General features: G+C 38.0%; 1 protein-coding gene across 1 annotated transcript; it reads left to right on the top strand.

Annotated features, from left to right (window-relative positions):
* The first annotated feature begins 16,902 nt into the window (after positions 1–16,902).
* Positions 16,903–18,471, top strand: LOC105354711 (kallikrein-15). Its single transcript, XM_011479031.3, has 5 exons — positions 16,903–17,017; positions 17,142–17,304; positions 17,573–17,832; positions 17,906–18,045; positions 18,122–18,471. Exons 1-5 carry the CDS (start codon positions 16,981–16,983, stop codon positions 18,266–18,268), a joined length of 747 nt encoding a protein of 248 aa, XP_011477333.1. The 5' UTR covers positions 16,903–16,980; the 3' UTR covers positions 18,269–18,471.
* The last annotated feature ends 389 nt before the right edge of the window (positions 18,472–18,860 follow it).

Raw genomic sequence — 18,860 nt, 5'->3', positions numbered from 1 at the left:
TGTTGGCTGTACAAGCATGGATACATCTACATAACTGTTCAACCAATTGAAAGTTGTTGGTTTGACTTCCACATGGCAGAAAAAAGCCCACACGATAAGAATTGACAATGGGGACCCCCACTGTCTGTGTATCCTTAATAAAGCAAAATACACATGTTTTTGGATTTACATCCACGTATTTAAAAGGTTAATGTTATATTAGGTTGCGGCAGACACAATGGAACAAAAAATTAATAATAATTTAACATAAAACAGAAACATTTAGCTGAACATAGACCCAATAGAAGGTGTCCCTTCAGATTTGTATCTTTTTGCAACCTCTTTTGCACACAAAATCAGGTTAATTAGGCTCTATAATGAAAGATATGTTTGTTTCCTGCTGTTTTCATTTTGGTTTTGTGTCTTTTTGAGCAAAGACTTAAGTAATGAGGAGACATTAATACATTTGCTGAAACCTGTTTCCAGAATTATCTGCATTCCAATCTTTTTAATGGTACATGTTTAAAAATAATCATAATTACACAGTTTAAGTGACTACAAGTGAAGTTAATCCTAGCTTGAAACACACTTTGACATGATAATTTGTCACTGATTTTTTTAGGCTTTTATACATTTTTCTAAATTTCCCAAACAAAATTAGTAATAATATAAATAAATCAATCAAATGAATGCATCCAAATGATTAAGGGATAGTGTTTTTAATGTTTTAAAGTCTGATGTTAAATGGATCTTATTTGAATTTCTGAAAAACAGGCTACATGACAGTTCCTAAAAGAATTAAGACACTGTTTTTTTGAACACACACAACACAGGTGACAAAAAATATGATAAAGATTACAAAAAGGGATTAAAACAAACAAACAAAACAACAAACATTGAACAGCTGACAAAGAATTGTGAAATGTAATTGGATGGTTCTGAGCTGAATCTGTCTTTGCGGTTCCACTCGGACCCAGAGACGGCAGTTAAATTTAAATTTATCCTGCCTAATTTCTTATGTCTATCCAACTCAATAATTGTTTTATACAACTCAAATTTACATATTTATCTAACTAAATGTCATATTACTCCAATTCAATTAAATGTTTTTCCCTATTAATATATTGTACTTCTTGAACTCTCATATGTCTTACTTTGAGGAGGCCGCAGATATTCTAATTTGTATAACATTAAAATGGATGATACAGGGAAGATTTACATTATGTAAGTCAGAATTAGTTATCAGGATTCTGACTTTAAGTTCAGTTCTTACAGTTCTTTTTGCGGTCAGAGGGGTGCTGGATAAACTCGTCGTCTTCTCTCTTCCTCTCTTTCATGGTGCAGAAAGAATTAAACAGGATAAAATAACTCTGCAAAACAAAGTAAAACAGCTACAACTAAACACGTTTAGACAAAAACCCACACTTAAACCCCAATCCATCCAGACAGGCAAAGGTATTGGTATCCCACAATTCCTTGTGCTGCTGATCTAACAGCAGCACCAAAGTTACACCTACTTAATTTAATTAATTTGAATGAAAGTAAAATAAATGTCTGATAACTACGTGTTTTTTTAAGTTGACCGAACTCCAAAAATTGATTTATCTTAACTGAGGCAAATAATTAAGTTAAATCAATGTAAAAAGTTTATCTTTCCAACATCCATACGTGGTATTATCACCCTCTCACGGTGGAAAAAGTATTATCTGAGCTTCTTCATCCACTAAATAATCTTCAAATGGACACGCCATGCTCCTTCACCTCTCTGAAAACAAACTAACCTTCAACTAAACCTGCTCCAGACCAGGTTATGTTCAGAGCATGAGTTGCTATGGGAACTTAACATACCCTGAAACATACCTCAATATTTGGAACCGAAAGCTGAGGTTATCCGCTTCCTTATCCTCAAACTTACCGTGGTAACTCACATAACCTGCTTTTTGGAATACCCCCCTGGTCTAACTTGTCGCCCTCCACCCTTTTAACAAGCTTAAATGTGGTTCATTTTAGAAAAACGCTCTATATTAGTCAAACAGTCACTTTTTACTTTAGCTACAAGTTTAAACATGCAACATCAATTCAACACATAGCAGATTGTGCAAGGGCAGAAAATTGGGTTTTAATTTCAAAATAAATCACTAGGCACATTTAAAAAATATGAACAGTTTTTATGGCGAATTCATAGCTTCCTCACTTCAGGTCTGACACCAAATGTATCAGTTTAATGTAACATCTTCTGATTAGAAATGTCTTCTTTAAACTCTGTATGATACAGTTTCACAATCTTCTGGGTTAAAATCTTTCCAATCACAAAACAAAATCCTTGTGTTTAGAGGATAAGATGGAAAACAGAGTTTAGCTGTGAACCCCAACATAGAACCAGAGTCACACTGGGTGCAGCTGTCAGGAACAAAATGCAGGAAACTTGGCTTTGCGGCAGAAACGTAAAGATTCAATAAATAAAACTAAACAGGACAAAAAAAACTGTGCTGAAACAAAAAGCAGATAAAGCAGATGATCTGACAAGGTAGAACTGAAAACCAGACACTTCTACTCACTGAAGACAATTAACAGAAATGAAGACAGCTGTGGATGATTGACATGAACCAGGAGTGACTGATTGAGGCAGAACATGAGTAAAAATACCACTGAAAAACTGAGCTAAACTGCAGAATCCTCACAGCAACAGCATGATATCATTAATATTATGAATAATTTCAGATGAAGAAGAAAGATAAAAGTAGAAGGAAATCTGTGTTTAAAATATTACCATCTATATTAGACTTTACTCATGTTGATTAAAGCCTGCAGCACATTGCCAGTATGAAAAGCCTCCAGTGTTTTATTGCTTTGATGTCTATGATAAAGTGAACAACTTCATGTTGACAATAATGTGTTTACATATAATAAATGACAATTATTTCACTTTCACTTACAGTAGATGAGCATTCATCTATCAGTAGTTTTGTTTTAAAATTGTACTAAATGTCCATATTGTTTAAAGGACACAAAGTAGAATCTAAAGATAGAAACTAAGGCACCCATGAAATTGTTTTATTATTTTTCTTTTTTCAGGTGGGGGTTTTACTTGCTGCTTTTTTCTATCATTTATTCTTATATATACTGTTATACTAGGATTGACATAACTACCTAATTTTAAGTCCCTTAAAAGCAGTTTTTGGGGGAGGCCAGCAGGAGTTAAACTGTAAAGCTCCTGTTTGTACAGTAGAAGCTCCTGCATTTACTACTTCATGTCAGTAGGTGGCAAAACAGCACTCTTGAAAAGAAGACCATATGGGTTAAGATGGGGTCAAGTTTGACACGCCCACCCTTAAAACAAAAAAAATAAATACATGCATAAACTTCACATTAGGAAGTAGTTTATCAATAATTATGTGTTCTAATCTAAATGAGGTATATTATTTAGAAATATCAACAAGCATCTTTGATAAAAGGGTCTATAATCACTATAACTATGCTTTCTTTTTCCTATTTTTTCTTTTTCATTTTAACCAAGGGAACCTTTTTTCACACTGATCTGGATCTAAGAACCATAAATGTTCAAAAAGTTTAAAACTGTTTGAGTCAGTGACTTCATCTGAATAGCAATAATCTTTTGTTGGTACATTATAACAAACATTTTCTGTCACAATATTTTTCTAAAGTTATCTGTGTCTATAGTTTAAAAGTAAACTATATAATCGTCTAACTATACAGGTTGAAATTTTTGTTAAATTCCAACCATCTTGGTTTTAGAGGTGAACGCAAACAGTTGCTGCTAGAATCCTTTAAACAGGCCTGTCTTTATCTTTTTTCATCGTTTTTGTCTGTTAAATGACTTTCTTCCATCCTCCCTCTGGTCATTTGCCTATAAATGTTTCTCTGAAACGCTATCAGCTAAGTGTCATTTCAGTTTTGTAAGTATGTCCATGATGCAAAAGAATATTTTGATACACACAAAGCTTACACAAAAAAGCTACTTTTATATGTATATGTTTTTTTCCTTTTACATTCCCAAAAATAGTTGAACACATTATATTTCCAAGAGTGTAGTATATTTGTCTTTTCTTTTTAAATGAAATTTGTCTGAACACTTATAACTTATGACTACCTTTAAAACTTAAGCTAAATTCATCTTACCGGTAAGACTTTTTCTGTAGAAGTCAGTTTTATGATTCAAAAATGAACAGGAGTGACAGTGAACATTTAGGAATTCCTAATTAACAAAAGGGAAGACTGCTATTATGTCTGGATCTTGACAGGAAGACAAAAAGGCACAAAAGAGGCTGGGGAGGGAGATCAGTAATGCCAAGTCTACGGTGGCCCTGAAGTGCAAACCATTCATCAAATCACTCGATACAAAAACATTTTTAAGATCACAACAACAATTTAAAAAGCAGCATTACATTTTAAAAAAACAAAACAAAATTTCAGAAACCAAAACTTAAAAAACAAAAATGAAAAAATCAAAAAAAAAAATCAGAAAAGGAAATTAATTTCCAGGGGAAAAAAGAAATATTAAAAAATGAAAACATTTCAGAAAACAAAATTAATTTCCAGAAAACAAAATGAAATATTAAAAAATGAAAACATTTCAGAAAACAATATGAAATATTGAAAAATGAAAAACATTTCAGAAGACAGAATTAATTTCCAGAAAACGAAATCTTCAAAAATGAAAAACATTTCCAAACCGGAAGAGGCAGGTACTATGGGCCAACGCTGATTGGATGATGATGTTTGTCAATCATTTGAAATGAAAACTATTTTAAATGAATCGATGCCGGATTTTATCGTCCAAACAACAATATACCATATTAATCCATGTAATTCCCATTTGAATTTTAAATAAAAAATGCAGCAAACTGTTAATGAACTTTTAAATTCAAACTACTTCTCCCGGAAGTAGTGTGTGTGCACTTTACTATGAACGCTGTGCGCTAATGTCTACGGCTGCGAGGCTCATGCTGTCATTTATCGTCATTTTCCAGGTAAGAAACAATTCTGTGATCTTTTCTTTTGTCAGTTAAAAATGTCTATAAGGATGTTAATTTGAGGATGTTGAATAAAAGTGCTGCTTTTAAAAGATAATTGTTTATGGAGACGAACTGTTTTCACATAGCCGTTCCTGTTTTCGGTGAAAACAAGAGAGAAAAAGCTCCAAGCCTGATTCTGCGATTTATACAGTAATTACAGTAATTATATGGCATCAGTGTTGCTAAAATGTACTTTAAGATTGAAATCAGTAAACAAGTCATTATGGGAAATAATGTTAAAGTGCATTGTATATTTTTGAACCTTGCATACATGAACTGACACTTAAAAATGAACTTTAAAAGTTTATAAAATACTTAATTGAATTAACATGTGATATTTCTGCAGGTGAAGTTTCCCAAAGCGAAGTTCCAGAAAGGTTTGTGCTGCAGAAGAACAGATGGCAGCTCTACATGGGAATTCAAAAAGACTAAAAGTCTTTAATCACTGTGCAGTGTACAGGCAAATCACCATGATTTATGTGCAATGTAATCAATAAATATTATTTAACATTAATATCTAATTTCTTTTTAATTGCAGGTCCTTTAAAAAAAAGTATTTAATCTGCTGCATAAACCTGATTAGTTGTAAATGATGCAGTGGGGAGTGAAATACGAAGCATAATTCCTGGCTTTAGCGTCGGGCTGATGATCTGGAAAACCACATCTATGAGGAATTGCATCAAACACTTGTACAACTTAATGTTGTAAGCAATGTTTGTAAGCAAAACTCCAGTTTAAAATGTTCATGGCAAATGGCGTATACTTATATAGCGCTTTCTACCTTCTTACGAAGGCCCAAAGCGCTTTACAGTCACAGTCCCATTCGCCCATACATTCACACGCTGCCAAACACTGGCGCCAACCTCCCACCAGAGGCAAGGTGGGGTTCAGTGTCTTGCCCAAGGACACTTCGACACATGGGCGTGCAAGGCGGGAATCGAACCTGCAATCTTATGATCATGGGTCGACAGCCCTACCGCTGCACCACGGCCGCCCACATACATATTAGAATTGCTTCATTTAGGAGTTTTTCCATGTTTACCATTTTAGGTTTTAAAGCTTTATTAACAAAGATGATGTTTGATTTTCAAAGCTGTTGTTTAGAAATGTTTTTTTGTCAATGAAAAAACTGAATGCTGATGTGAGGATTGTAATAATGGATATAAAAATAAACAAATTTGTTTCATAGCAATGCAGTATATTTATTGAAAACTTAACATGAATATGTTATTCAGTAACAGAAACAAAGAAACGGTTGTGGATTTTCCTTTAAGGGCTTCTTCATGCAGTCAATCAAATGTTCCGTTACATTCAGCATTTACTCAGCGTACCTGTCAGTCACATTTATTAGAGGAAAAAATGCATCTGGGAAAGTCTGTTTGTGCTTAACAACTATATCAAAAAGAGTCATGTGAGGGAAGGTTTGTCCACATTGCTGCTCAGCATCACATCTAGAGGAAGATGCACAGGTAAGGGAGCCCAGTTCCTGCTCGTACATGCTTGCAGCTTCCTCTGCACTGGACTCCAGCTCCATTGAAATCCCTGACAGAAATAAATTAATAAATTAAAAAGCCCTGACAGAAAAACATCAGCTGCCATTCATCTTTCATTCAGGAAAAAGTTGAGTTCATCAAAATGAGGAGAAAATGGGTTAAACCAGAAATTCATTAGGGAGGGGTCAAAACACCAAACTCAGAATAAAATACATTATTTCAGTCTTACAAAAATACATTCTAAAACACTTTGGTATTCCTCCTCTGCCTGAAAGACTAAAATGTTTTTTTAAAGATTTTTTTTACCATACAGACTTTGCCACCGTTAGTTACACACCTGGAGTGTCTGATGATGTGCACATCCAGTCATTTACTGTCATGTTTCTGTGCACTGACACACTCTAAAGTCACAGATCTTAATAGTGTGAATAAGAAGCATTCATAAATGTTATTCTGAAACACAAACTGCTGCAGTTTACCTGACAGCTTTGCTGATTTATGCTGCTGGTACACCTGTCTGAGAATCCTGCCCACGTGACCCCCCCTCTCCAGCTGATGAGGTAACCTGTCATTAACGTATGACTGAAGGATCTTGGATCTGTCTGTAAACACCCACCTAGAAATCACGTTTAACGCTACATTTATTAGATCAAACAAATGTGCCTCCATACCTTATCTGTGGATGACGGGACTGCATTTCCTGATGTGCGCCGTCTTTAACACCCGTTTCTTCGCAGCTGCTGCTTTAGACAGAATCTTCTCACGACATTTTGAAACATTTGTAAACGTGGTTGGTGTTGATATTTCTGCGTGCGTTCTGTCATCACATCCCCTAAATATTCAAAGATTAACGTTTAAGTTAACGTTTTATCCTTTCGTCTTTCCCTTTCTTTGTTTACCTGCAGAACAAACGTCATCCACACAAACTACTTCCGGGTGACCGTTCTGCTTCAGGCGAAATATTAAAAAAAAGAATTTAAAAGTTCATTAACAGTTTACTGCATTTTTGATTTAAAATTTAAATGGGAATTAAATGGATTAATATGGTATATTGTTGTTTGGACAATAAAATCTGGCATCGCTTCATTTAAAATACTTTTCATTTAAATGATTGACAAACATCATCATCCAATCAGCGTTGGCCCATAGTACCTGCCTCTTCCGGTTTGGAAATGTTTTTCATTTTTGAAGATTTCGTTTTCTGGAAATTAATTCTGTCTTCTGAAATGTTTTTCATTTTTCAATATTTCATATTGTTTTCTGAAATGTTTTCATTTTTTAATATTTCTTTTTTTTCCTGGAAATTAATTTCCTTTTCTGAATTTTTTTTTTATTTTTTCATTTTTGTTTTTTAAGTTTTGGTTTCTGAAATTTTGTTTTGTTTTTTTAAAATGTAATACTGCTTTTTAAATTGTTGTGATCTTAAAAATGTTTTTGTATCGAGTGGTTTGTTGAATGGTTTGCACTTCAGGGCCACCGTACAAGTCTGATGAAAAACAACATTCAGAGAGGTACTTTAACAACAGCTCTGGCAAGAAAAGAATTGGCAGAAATTCCTCTCTGGACCTTGTCAGTGTTGTCCTCTCTGACACCCTCAAGCAATTAATTTGCCTAGTTTGATATGAGGTATGTGGGAAACACTTGTCAGCTTGAACTGGTAGAGGAAAACCACCAGATCCAGTTGTTTTAAACCAGAGATGCCTTAAAAGGAGCAAACACCAAGAAAGCAAAGGAGATGAATGAGGTCTGTGCAGGTCAGCTGGCAGGAGCGCTCACCGCCATCTTTAACCCTTGTGCTATCCTATGACCCCACCCTTACATTGACTCGTTCTCCCTACCATGCCAAAGGTGGATAAAGGTGGAAAGATTTCATGTAATCCATGGACACCAGTGAAGATCACAAATCATTGAAGACAAAAAAGGTTCAGCGCACTGTTTAGTGGGTCTAGATGACCCAACTCCCAATGGTAAAGTGCCTAGGATAGCACAAGGGTTACCTTGTTTCCCTCCCTCAGTTGAAACAAGCTCACTTCTTGTGAAGGAGGGTCTAAGGACAGGGATGCCCAGTTTAGTTTAGTCTGTTTAGTTAGTTCAGTTTAGAATTGTCCTACTGAATTCTATGTATTCGTGATCTTTTTGATTTTATGTTTACTTTACAATTACCAGTAATTGTAAGCCTATTGACACGACTGTTGTTGTGATTTTGGGCTATTCAAACAAAAAATTGAATTGAATTGAGTTGAAGCAGCTGCTTGGAAGATTTTGATTTTTCTGCTGCACCGTTGCAGTGGAAGACTGGAAAACAATAATTGGGGTTGTGAGGATGACAAAAGGTGAGCAGATGAAAATGATTTCAGAGGACAATCTTCTCCACGCACCCCAGGCATTAACCGTTTCCTCCATCCTTCTGAAATAAACACAGGACACTGAATTTCCTCTGACTGTTTTTGCTGGATGTACGTTGCTCTCTTGACTTTTTGCAAAAAGAATAGTACAGTGTTATTTTTTATCCTTCTATTACAAAGTCTTTATTTCTTTATTTTATTTCAATTTTTATGCTAAACTGTTTTCCTGTTGCTATGACAGAAAAAGCCTTTTCCACACTCAGTTACAATTTTTGAAAACGACAAAAATTAGCTCAGATTGAACACAAAAAGGGTAAAAAAGTTTAAGAAACACTTTTTAAAAAATTGAAAAAGTTAAAAAGAAAATAGTTTTCACAAACTTTCAAGCAGATTTTCTGAATACTTTTTTAAAGATTAGCTGTAATGTTCTTGTTCAGCGTGTCAAAACTGCTTACTAAACATCCAGCTAAACCGCGTTGAATGAAGAGAAAGTCGTCGTAAGATTTACCATTTACTTCCACAATTCTTCAACAACTTTCGTTGAAAACTGCAACAAACATTACAAAATAACATTCAGTATGTAACTTCAAAACATGTTTCTATGTGCAGTTATCAATAAAGCTTTATATTTTAGTAAGTATCTCTTTACAGACTAAAATATAACTTTAAATATAAAAACTTCTCCAAATTATTTCAAACTCACAACAAACCACATTATATAATTATTTAACTTTTACTGGATAAACTTACAGCATTGCCTCAATGATGATGACAGTGGATGATCATGGATTAAGCTCACAAGAGTCTGTCATGCTTGCGGGAAGAGCCAAGAAGAGACCGAAAGATTTTAACAGGAAATGATGTAAACTAAAGGCTCTTTCAAAATAAACTTCTTATCTAGGAAAACTTAAATTTCAGTTAAAAATAAACTCTTTGCTTTAAATGCTTTTAAACTTTACACTCCCCGTCTGGCCTCTGTGAGGTCACTATAACTGTTATGAAATCTAAACATCAGTCTGTAGGGAGAAGCAGAACAACTTCTGTGACTGGTCTCTGAAAAGTCTTTGGGGTTCCTTGATCAACTGTTGTCACTTCGACCTTCCGTACAAGGTCATCTTGTCCGGGAAACGTAGCAGTAATCCTAGCCATTGGCCAGCAGTTCCGAACAGTTTGCTTATCTCGGAGCAGGACTAAGTCTCCAACTTGAAGATTCCTACGTGGTGTTGTCCATTTTTGTCTGCTTTGCAGAGTGGGTAAGTATTCTCTGCTCCATCTGCTCCAAAACTGATTTGCAAGGGCCTGCACACGTCTCCACTGGTTTGTGTAAAGGTCCTTGTTGTTAAAGTCTCCAGGAGGAGGGGGAACTCCTGACTTCTGTGTAAGGAGCATTGATGGTGAGAGGATAAAAGGTTGCTGTGGATCTGCTGATACAGGTAAGAGTGGTCGAGCATTCATAATGGCGGTTACTTCTGCCATAAATGTGCAAAGCACTTCATGAGTTAGATTACTCTTTTGCTGTAGTAACATAGAGTCAAGAATCTTCCTGGCAACACCAATCATGCGCTCCCAGCAGCCTCCCATGTGTGATGCACGTGGCGGGTTAAACTTCCAGCTGCATCCCTGTTCACTCAGGTACTTCTGCACAGTTTTGTCCATGCCAAGCTCTTTACATGCTCCAATGAAGTTTGTACCACAATCGGACTGGAGTTGCTTTGCAGGGCCTCTGAGTGCAAAGAAGCGTCTAAGAGCATTTATGCAGCTGGAGGAGTCCATTGACTCAATCACTTCAATGTGAACAGCCCTCGAACTAAGACAGCTGAACATAATGGCCCATCGCTTACTCTCTGCTTGCCCACCTCTGGTACGTCTAGCTGTGACAGACCAGGGCCCAAAGACATCAAGTCCCACGTATGTAAATGGAGGACAAGCTGTAAGGCGCTCTGAAGGTAAGTCAGCCATGCATTGTTCCTCTGGTTTCCTTCGCAGCCTGCGACAGGTCACGCACTTGTGGATAACTGAATTAATTAGTGCTTTTCCTCCCAGAATCCATAGGCCTGCAGCTCTGATTGCTCCTTCTGTCAGATGACGGCCTTGATGTTTCACCTGAACATGGTAATGCCGTGTGAGTAGCAGAGAGATGTGGCTGTCCTTAGGAAGGATTATTGGGTTCTTTTCCACAGATGTCAGTTCAGAATTATTGAGTCTACCTCCAACACATAACAATCCACCATCCAAGGTTGGACTTAGTTTTTGTAAGGGGCTGTTTTTAGCCACTGCTTGGTTGGATTGCAGCGCTGACAACTCCTTTGAGAAGGCTGTCTTCTGAACCGCTTTCAATACAACATCTCTTGCTTGAGCCATTTCATCAGCAGTGCGAGGTAGATGGCATTTGTGCCATCCACTGCACTTGCTTTTTGGGTTTGACTGTTTGTGGGCTCTTGCCATGTGGATGAGGAAGGCAAGTCCTCTAACAATGGAAGCAAAAGTGGAGAAGCGGTTGAAACGATCAACATTAAACATTGTTTCTTCAACGTAAGTAGCACATGTTTGCACTTGTTGACGGATCTCAGAGTCTTTCTCAGGTTCAATAAGCTGAAACCTCCCTGTAGGTTGTGTTGTGGCTGTTGATGTCTTATGCAGGAAGGAAGGACCAGTAAACCAAGATGTTTGGGAAAGGCGAGATGCTGATAAGGATCTTGATGCGTGGTCTGCAGGGTTCTCCTCTGTGCGAACATAATTCCACTGCTCTGGAGTTGAAGACTGGCGTATACGTTGGACTCTATTATGGACATACGTATAGAAACGCTTTGTCTCATTACAAATATATCCAAGGACGACTTTGCTGTCTGTGTAAAACTGAACAGCATCAAACTTTAGATCAAGCTCATCCTGGATAAGATCTGCCATTTCAACTGCGAGAACAGCACCACAGAGCTCAAGCCTAGGGATGGTTGGCTCTGACTGAGGAGCTAGCTTAGCCTTGCCCATTACAAATCCCACCTCAGCTTTTCCACCTTCCTGAACAGTCTTTAGGTAAGCCACGGCGCCAATAGCTTTGTTTGAGGCGTCTGAAAAGACATGCAATTCTGTGTGCACTGCTTCCATTGAGGAAGATGTATATGCCCGTGGAACATGAATCTCTCTTAAATCTTGAAGGGAGTCTCTCCAACTCTCCCAGATCCTGAACTTATCGTCTGAAAGTGGCGTATCCCAATCTGACAGCTGCATTGTAAGTTCTCTGAGAAGGGCTCTTCCCTGGATGGTGACGGGTGCCAACAAGCCCAGGGGGTCAAAGACACTGTTTACAGTGGAAAGAATTCCACGGCGAGTGTATGGTTTTCTCATGTTTGATACAGCGTAGGTGAAGGTGTCTGTTTGGATTTCCCAGAGCAGTCCCAAACTTCTTTGCATGGGTACTTCCTCTCCACTTAGATCTAGCTCTTTGACTACTGCAGCACAGTCATCAGGGGAGAATGCTTCCGTGACTGCCTTGGAATTCGACACAAACTTGTGCAATCGAAGGTTGGATTCTGCGAGTGAAGTCTGTGTTCGTTGGAGAAGGTTGATGGCTCCTGCTTCTGAGGAGACAGATATTAAACCGTCATCCATGTAAAAGTGTCTTTCAACAAACAGGACTGTGTCATCACCATGTTTCTGAGCACTTTCTCTGATGGCCCTCCGCAGCCCGTAGATAGCAACTGCAGGTGATGGTGTGTTGCCAAAGACGTGGACTTTCATCCGGTACTCAATGACAGGCTCTCTGAGATCATTGTTCTTGTACCACAAAAAGCGGAGGAAGTTGCGGTGGTCTTTATGCACTAAGAAACAGTGGAACATTTGTTGAACGTCTGCAAGGATAGCAATTTTTTCTTTCCGAAAACGTAGAAGGACACCAAGAAGAGAGTTGTTAAGGTCGGGTCCTGTGAGGAGCACATCATTGAGAGAGATTCCACAATGTTTGGCGCTGGAGTCAAACACAACTCTGATTTGGTCTGGCTTTTGTGGATGGTATACGCCGAAAGATGGTAAGTACCAGCATTCTTCATTCTGGTTCAGAGGTGGAGCTACCTCAGCATGACCATTGGCTAATATTTTTCCCATGAACGCTAAATATTGTTCTTGCATCACAGGCTTCCTTTTTAACGTTTGCTGGAGAGAGGTAAATCGATTAACAGCCAGCTGTTTGTTATTTGGGAGGCGCTGACGTGGTTCTTTAAATGGGAGTGGTGCAACCCAATTGTTGGCGTCATCCCTGTATACAGCTGTGTCCATGATCTTTAAAAAGAGTGCATCTTCCCTTGACAGAGCGAGTTTATTGTCATGATCTGTGCAACTGAAGACAGAGTGTCCTAGCATCTTCTCTGGTGATTTGCCAGGTCTGTTGAAATCTTCTTCCGTTTCTTTTATACACATTGAGCTGGAGCAGGGTTCAAAGATTGAATGGCGATTGGTCTGCCATATGCTGGTCTTGAACGTATTGACTGTGGGTTTATGTGCTTTGCCTAAGCAGACCTCACCAATCACTGTCCAACCCAAATCCAGACGCTGAGCAAAGGGGGCATTGTTTGGTCCATTGATCTGCTCTCTGACTTTATGTACTCTAAGTACATCTCTTCCAAGCAACAGGAGTATTTCTGCTTTTGGATCCAATTCTGGAATACACTGGGAAATGTGCTGGAGATGTGGTTGATGCAAAACTGAGTCTGGGGTTGGGATTTCAGCCCGGTTGTTTGGGATGGATTGACACTCCAGGAGAGGTGGAAGAGAAATTAGAGTTTTGCCATCCAGTGACTCAATTTGGAACCCTTCTGCCTGCTTGCCATACGTCTTCACCGTTCCAGAGCAAGTTGTAAGGTGGTAGGGGAATGGCTCACTTTCTACACAAAACTGGTCAAAAAACTCTGGCCGAGCCAGAGATCGGTTGCTTTGATCATCAAAAATTACATAAGCTTTGACAGTTTTCATCTTGTTGCTTTTGTGGAAAATCTTAGCAAGACAGATCTTGGAACATGAGCGACCCCATTGACCTGAACCACAAACTTCAGTGCAACTTGTGCTAACATCATACATGTTAGACTCTTCTTCCTCCCCGCCGTTCTCTTGCGGTGGTGGAGAGATCTTGGCATTTTGAAGTACTTGTCCAGGATGCATGGCTACATCATGATTGACACTTCCACATTCAGAGCATTTCACAGACATTTTGCAGTCTCTGGCAAGGTGGGAGGTTGAGGAGCAACATTTGAAGCATATTCGTTTCTCCTTGAGGAAGGCTATTCTGTCACCAATGAGTTTTTTCCTAAATGTTCTGCATTTTTTGAGAGGGTGTGGCTTGTCATGCAGAGGGCAGTTCTTATTGAGATCTATGCTGGCAGAAGAGACATTTGTTTTATGAACTGTGATGGGTTTGTTTGGATTGAAATTCTTTACAAACCATTTCTCAGGTTTAGTGCTTGGTGTTATGCCTTGATACATAAAGCTAGGATCATTTCTCTTTTTTGCTTCGTGACAGATGAAGTCACAAAAAAAAACAAAGGGGGGAAAGCGACCATTGTTTTCTGCTTTGTACGATGATCCTGAAGACATCCATTTTTCCTGCAGTCCATATGGAAGTTTATCCACAATTGGTGCGATTCCACGCGATGTGTCCAAATATGACAAGCCAGTCAGGTATCCATCCTCTTTAGCTCCTTGGATTTCCATGAGAAGATCTCCCAGTTCACGTAATTTAGTGTTATCTTTGGCTGAGATCTTGGGAAAACTGTCCAGTCGTTGAAAGAGCGACTTTTCGATTATTTCCGGAGCAGCGTAGCAGTCGCATAATCTTTCCCATGCCTTTTTCAGGGCCAGATCAATATTGTTTATGTAGACGGAGCGGACACGCCTGATCTGCTCACCAGATTCTTTTCCAAGCCACTTAATCATGAGGTCTAGCTCCTGACTAGCTGTAAGATTGACATCAGCAGCTGCGTTATTGAATGATGACTGCCATGCTCGGAAATTTTCTGGTTTGTCGTCGAACTGGTAAAGGCTAGAGGTGACAAGGTCTCGCCGTGCCAAGTATTGTGCTAGCGGCTCAGCTTGGTGCAGCATCATGGCAGAGGTATCATGTGGGGGTACATATGATGGAGCATGTACATTCATGATGGCATTTGTTTTTTCCGCTTTAAATTGTCTTTCTGATTCGATTTGCTTACTTGCATTTGGTGTTTGCAAGCCAACATTATCTTCTCTTCTTGAGCTTAGTCTTTCACCAACAGGTTGTAACCCTGAAGGGTTTGGTGGCGGGTCCCATGTTACAAAGCTATTTTGTGACTCTGCCTTTCTTGCTGATTTTGATTGTGGATCTTTTGAAGAGGAACTTGAAGATGATTTCTTGAACTCAATCTGCGACTGAACATAGTCCTTTGTTCGCTGAATTTTTATATTTTCTGATTTATCCTTTTCATCATCAACCACAAACTCCATTGCTGCAGCTTCCTCTAAAACCTGAGCCTCCACAATAGCTGCCTCTGCTTCTCTTTTTAGTGTTAATACTTCTAATTCGGTGTCAATCCGAATTGCTTCCAGTTGATTTTGTGCTTCTCTTGTTTTTCTTTCTGCTTCTCTTGCAGCCTTTTCGAACTTAAGTTTTGCTTCATCACCAGCATATGATGCTCTTACTTTTGCAGCTTCAGCTTTGGCTCTGGCTTGCACCACACTTGCTGATGACGTTGAGCTTTTGGTGCTCCTAACACTGCGTGAGGATGATCTGTGACTTGATGCCATGTTGCTCACTCTCAATCATCAAATAATGCTTTTTCACTGTAATGTTCTTGTTCAGCGTGTCAAAACTGCTTACTAAACATCCAGCTAAACCGCGTTGAATGAAGAGAAAGTCGTCGTAAGATTTACCATTTACTTCCACAATTCTTCAACAACTTTCGTTGAAAACTGCAACAAACATTACAAAATAACATTCAGTATGTAACTTCAAAACATGTTTCTATGTGCAGTTATCAATAAAGCTTTATATTTTAGTAAGTATCTCTTTACAGACTAAAATATAACTTTAAATATAAAAACTTCTCCAAATTATTTCAAACTCACAACAAACCACATTATATAATTATTTAACTTTTACTGGATAAACTTACAGCATTGCCTCAATGATGATGACAGTGGATGATCATGGATTAAGCTCACAAGAGTCTGTCATGCTTGCGGGAAGAGCCAAGAAGAGACCGAAAGATTTTAACAGGAAATGATGTAAACTAAAGGCTCTTTCAAAATAAACTTCTTATCTAGGAAAACTTAAATTTCAGTTAAAAATAAACTCTTTGCTTTAAATGCTTTTAAACTTTACATTAGCCAAACAAAGAGGTGCAGTCAAATGAGAAGCAGAAGGGACGGCAATATTTGGTTGTAAAATAGAAGTCACATGGGAGTGGTGATATTTAACTTTACAAATTTGATAAACGTTTAACTGCCAACTTTTCTTTGTTTTTGTACCGTAAAAACAGGTTTAAAGTGTTCTGCTGTACAACCACTAAAACAGCATTCTAGAATATCATCCAGACAAAAGCAGAGTTAGATTTAAAAAAATAAAAAATGTCATATACTGCTTAAATAGAAACAGGAGGAAAAGCTGCTGCATTTTTCTCAAACTTGACTGCTTAAAAATAGTTCCAAGATCATTTAACCCTGGAGCACCAACTGGGTCAAAATTGGCCCTATGTTCTGTTTGTTTTTTTTGTTTAATATTTTTCTTAAGGTAATTTTTTTCCCATTTTTTTATTTTATCATTTTTGGCTGCTGATAATTACTTCTTCCCAAAAGTAATTATCTTCACAAAAAGAAAATGTGTTTAATTAACTTTTAAAGCCCTGTAGAAAATTGTTGTTGGGTTCACCAGGGTAAAACCGTTTTTTTCTTGAAACAACGGACTTAGTTCCACCAAAGAAGGGATCCATTGTGGTAGAAGAACATAAACTCTAATCTCAATCCTGCAGCCCTTCTCCTCCCTTATGCCAGCAGTAAGTGTGACTGCCATAAAATGCACATCCCCGACCAAAGGGACCAAAATCCCTCCCAGAGTTAATCCATCATTCAGAGAGAGGGCTGAAGAGATCCACATCCAGTGGCATCATCATGAATCTTTGCTTGGTCCTTGTTATGTTGCTCGCTGGTAAGTTTTTGCTTTGGTTCAGCTAGATTTAACTACCGGTAAGTCCAAAGTGTGCAGTTTGGTCAATACAACACATTTTTTAGTTCTTTTATTCACGGTCTGTTGCTCCTCTTCTCTGCATCAGATGCTGTTTCAGGAAGCATTGAAAAGAGGATTGTTGGGAGCACATCATGTAATAAGGACAGACAGTACCATGTCCAGATAGAGGCTGTTCAGGGGGGGAAAGTATGTGGAGGGGCTCTGCTCGACACCCGCTGGATCATCACTGCATCGCATTGTGCAGAACAGTAAGACAGCATTAAAGCCTCACACACGATGTTGTGTTGTTTCTCTCACAAAAAACCCAAATGAGTAAAAGTATTTGATGCTACATGTAGTTGGGTTGAGGGTAGTGATGGCAAAGTTACATTTTAAAGGGAATGACAGAAAACTTTTACTGAAATTTTATTCATTTTCCTTCTGAATTATGTTTCTGTCACAGTGCAAACCTCTTCCCATTTTTATTTTTTACTGTTTTTTTATTTTGGATTTTTTCTTTTTTTGCATCTTTCTTAGGAATGTCAAAGTGGAGCTTGGAAAACAACTGCCTCTGTACAAGAAAATGAAATACTTAAAAATTGTCAAGCAACAAATCTCTGTGGAACAACAATTTACTTATAAAGACGAGGCAGGCAATCCCCACGATATTATGCTCATGAAACTAAATAAAGATGCTCCCGCTCAATTTCCAACTATCAACACTCCCAAACCTGAATGTAAGAGACCTGCGATGGAACAGGTCGTTAACATTGGAGGCATGGGATCCAAGAAAGCAGGTGGGGCTGCAACACAAACTCCGAAATAAGTTGGTTGTTCCACCCTTTTTTCAAAATACCCTCTAATTTCCAGGTAAAAAACTGGAAAGCAGTGTGAGGTGTGCGAGCACAGAGATCTCAGCATGTGGTGAGAATGATAAACCTGACAGTAAATACCAAAGTGATGAGTCCACCACGATGTGTGCCCACAAACCTGGTGTGGAGGCCTGCCATGTGAGTAAAGTGATCACTTGTATCTTGAACTCTCTTCACTTTTCCCGTGACAATGACCACATCTCTGATCTTTCAGGGAGATGCAGGCTCAGCTGTGGAGTATGACGGACTCTTACACGGGATCATTGTGAGCGATCCAGTGGATAAGTGTGCCAACTCCATTGTGATGCTGGACATCTGCCACTACATAGAATGGATCAAAGACACCAGGAGGAACAATTAGAAAGGAAACCTGTGAAGGAAACCAGAGATCTCCAACAATAATATTTTAGTTCAGATGGATAACTACATAAGACTTCTAAACAAGTCACTGAGTGTCGCTGACTGAAGAAAAAAAATCCCCCCAAAACTATTCAAGTAAAAAAAATGATTTCAATGTATTTTATTCTGAAATGTTTTAAGTCAACATAAAGTGCCATGAAAATACTCTCTATTTTGAATCTTTGAAATTTTTCTTGTTCATTTAGTGTCTCTTTTTTACACGAATCTCAGAAATGTCCCAACTATAACTGATACAGAGTTTGAACTGTTTTTTTTTTAATGTTTATGCAGTAATGCCTCTGAATTGAACAGAATTTAAGGGAATGAAGATCCTCTGGATTAAATATTGATTTTAAAAAGTTTAAAATAATCATTTGAATGAGTGGGTTTATTATATGTAACATTAATTATTTTATTTTCACAAAGCAATTATGTGATTTTAATATAAAATCCTGCAAATATAGTTCACTTTAAATTAGAGAATATACAACAGAAAGGTGTATATGTGCTACAAAGCCACTGTTTAAAAGACACAACACTAACCGATGGTTTAG

This window comes from Oryzias latipes, chromosome 9, assembly GCF_002234675.1.
Source record: "Oryzias latipes chromosome 9, ASM223467v1".
Classification (NCBI taxonomy): Eukaryota; Metazoa; Chordata; class Actinopteri; order Beloniformes; family Adrianichthyidae; genus Oryzias; species Oryzias latipes.
The sequence above is the reverse complement of the archived record's forward strand: the minus strand, read 5'-3'. Positions and strand labels throughout refer to the sequence as shown.

What these genes read in the sequence shown, in the direction of transcription:
- LOC105354711 (XM_011479031.3), top strand. Translation starts at nt 16,981, where the DNA reads ATGAATCTTTGCTTGGTCCTTGTTATGTTGCTCGCTG. An exon ending in CCTTGTTATGTTGCTCGCTG is followed by an intron (nt 17,018 to 17,141) that starts GTAAGTTTTTGC and finishes TCTCTGCATCAG; the next exon opens with ATGCTGTTTCAGGAAGCATT. An exon ending in CATGGGATCCAAGAAAGCAG is followed by an intron (nt 17,833 to 17,905) that starts GTGGGGCTGCAA and finishes TCTAATTTCCAG; the next exon opens with GTAAAAAACTGGAAAGCAGT.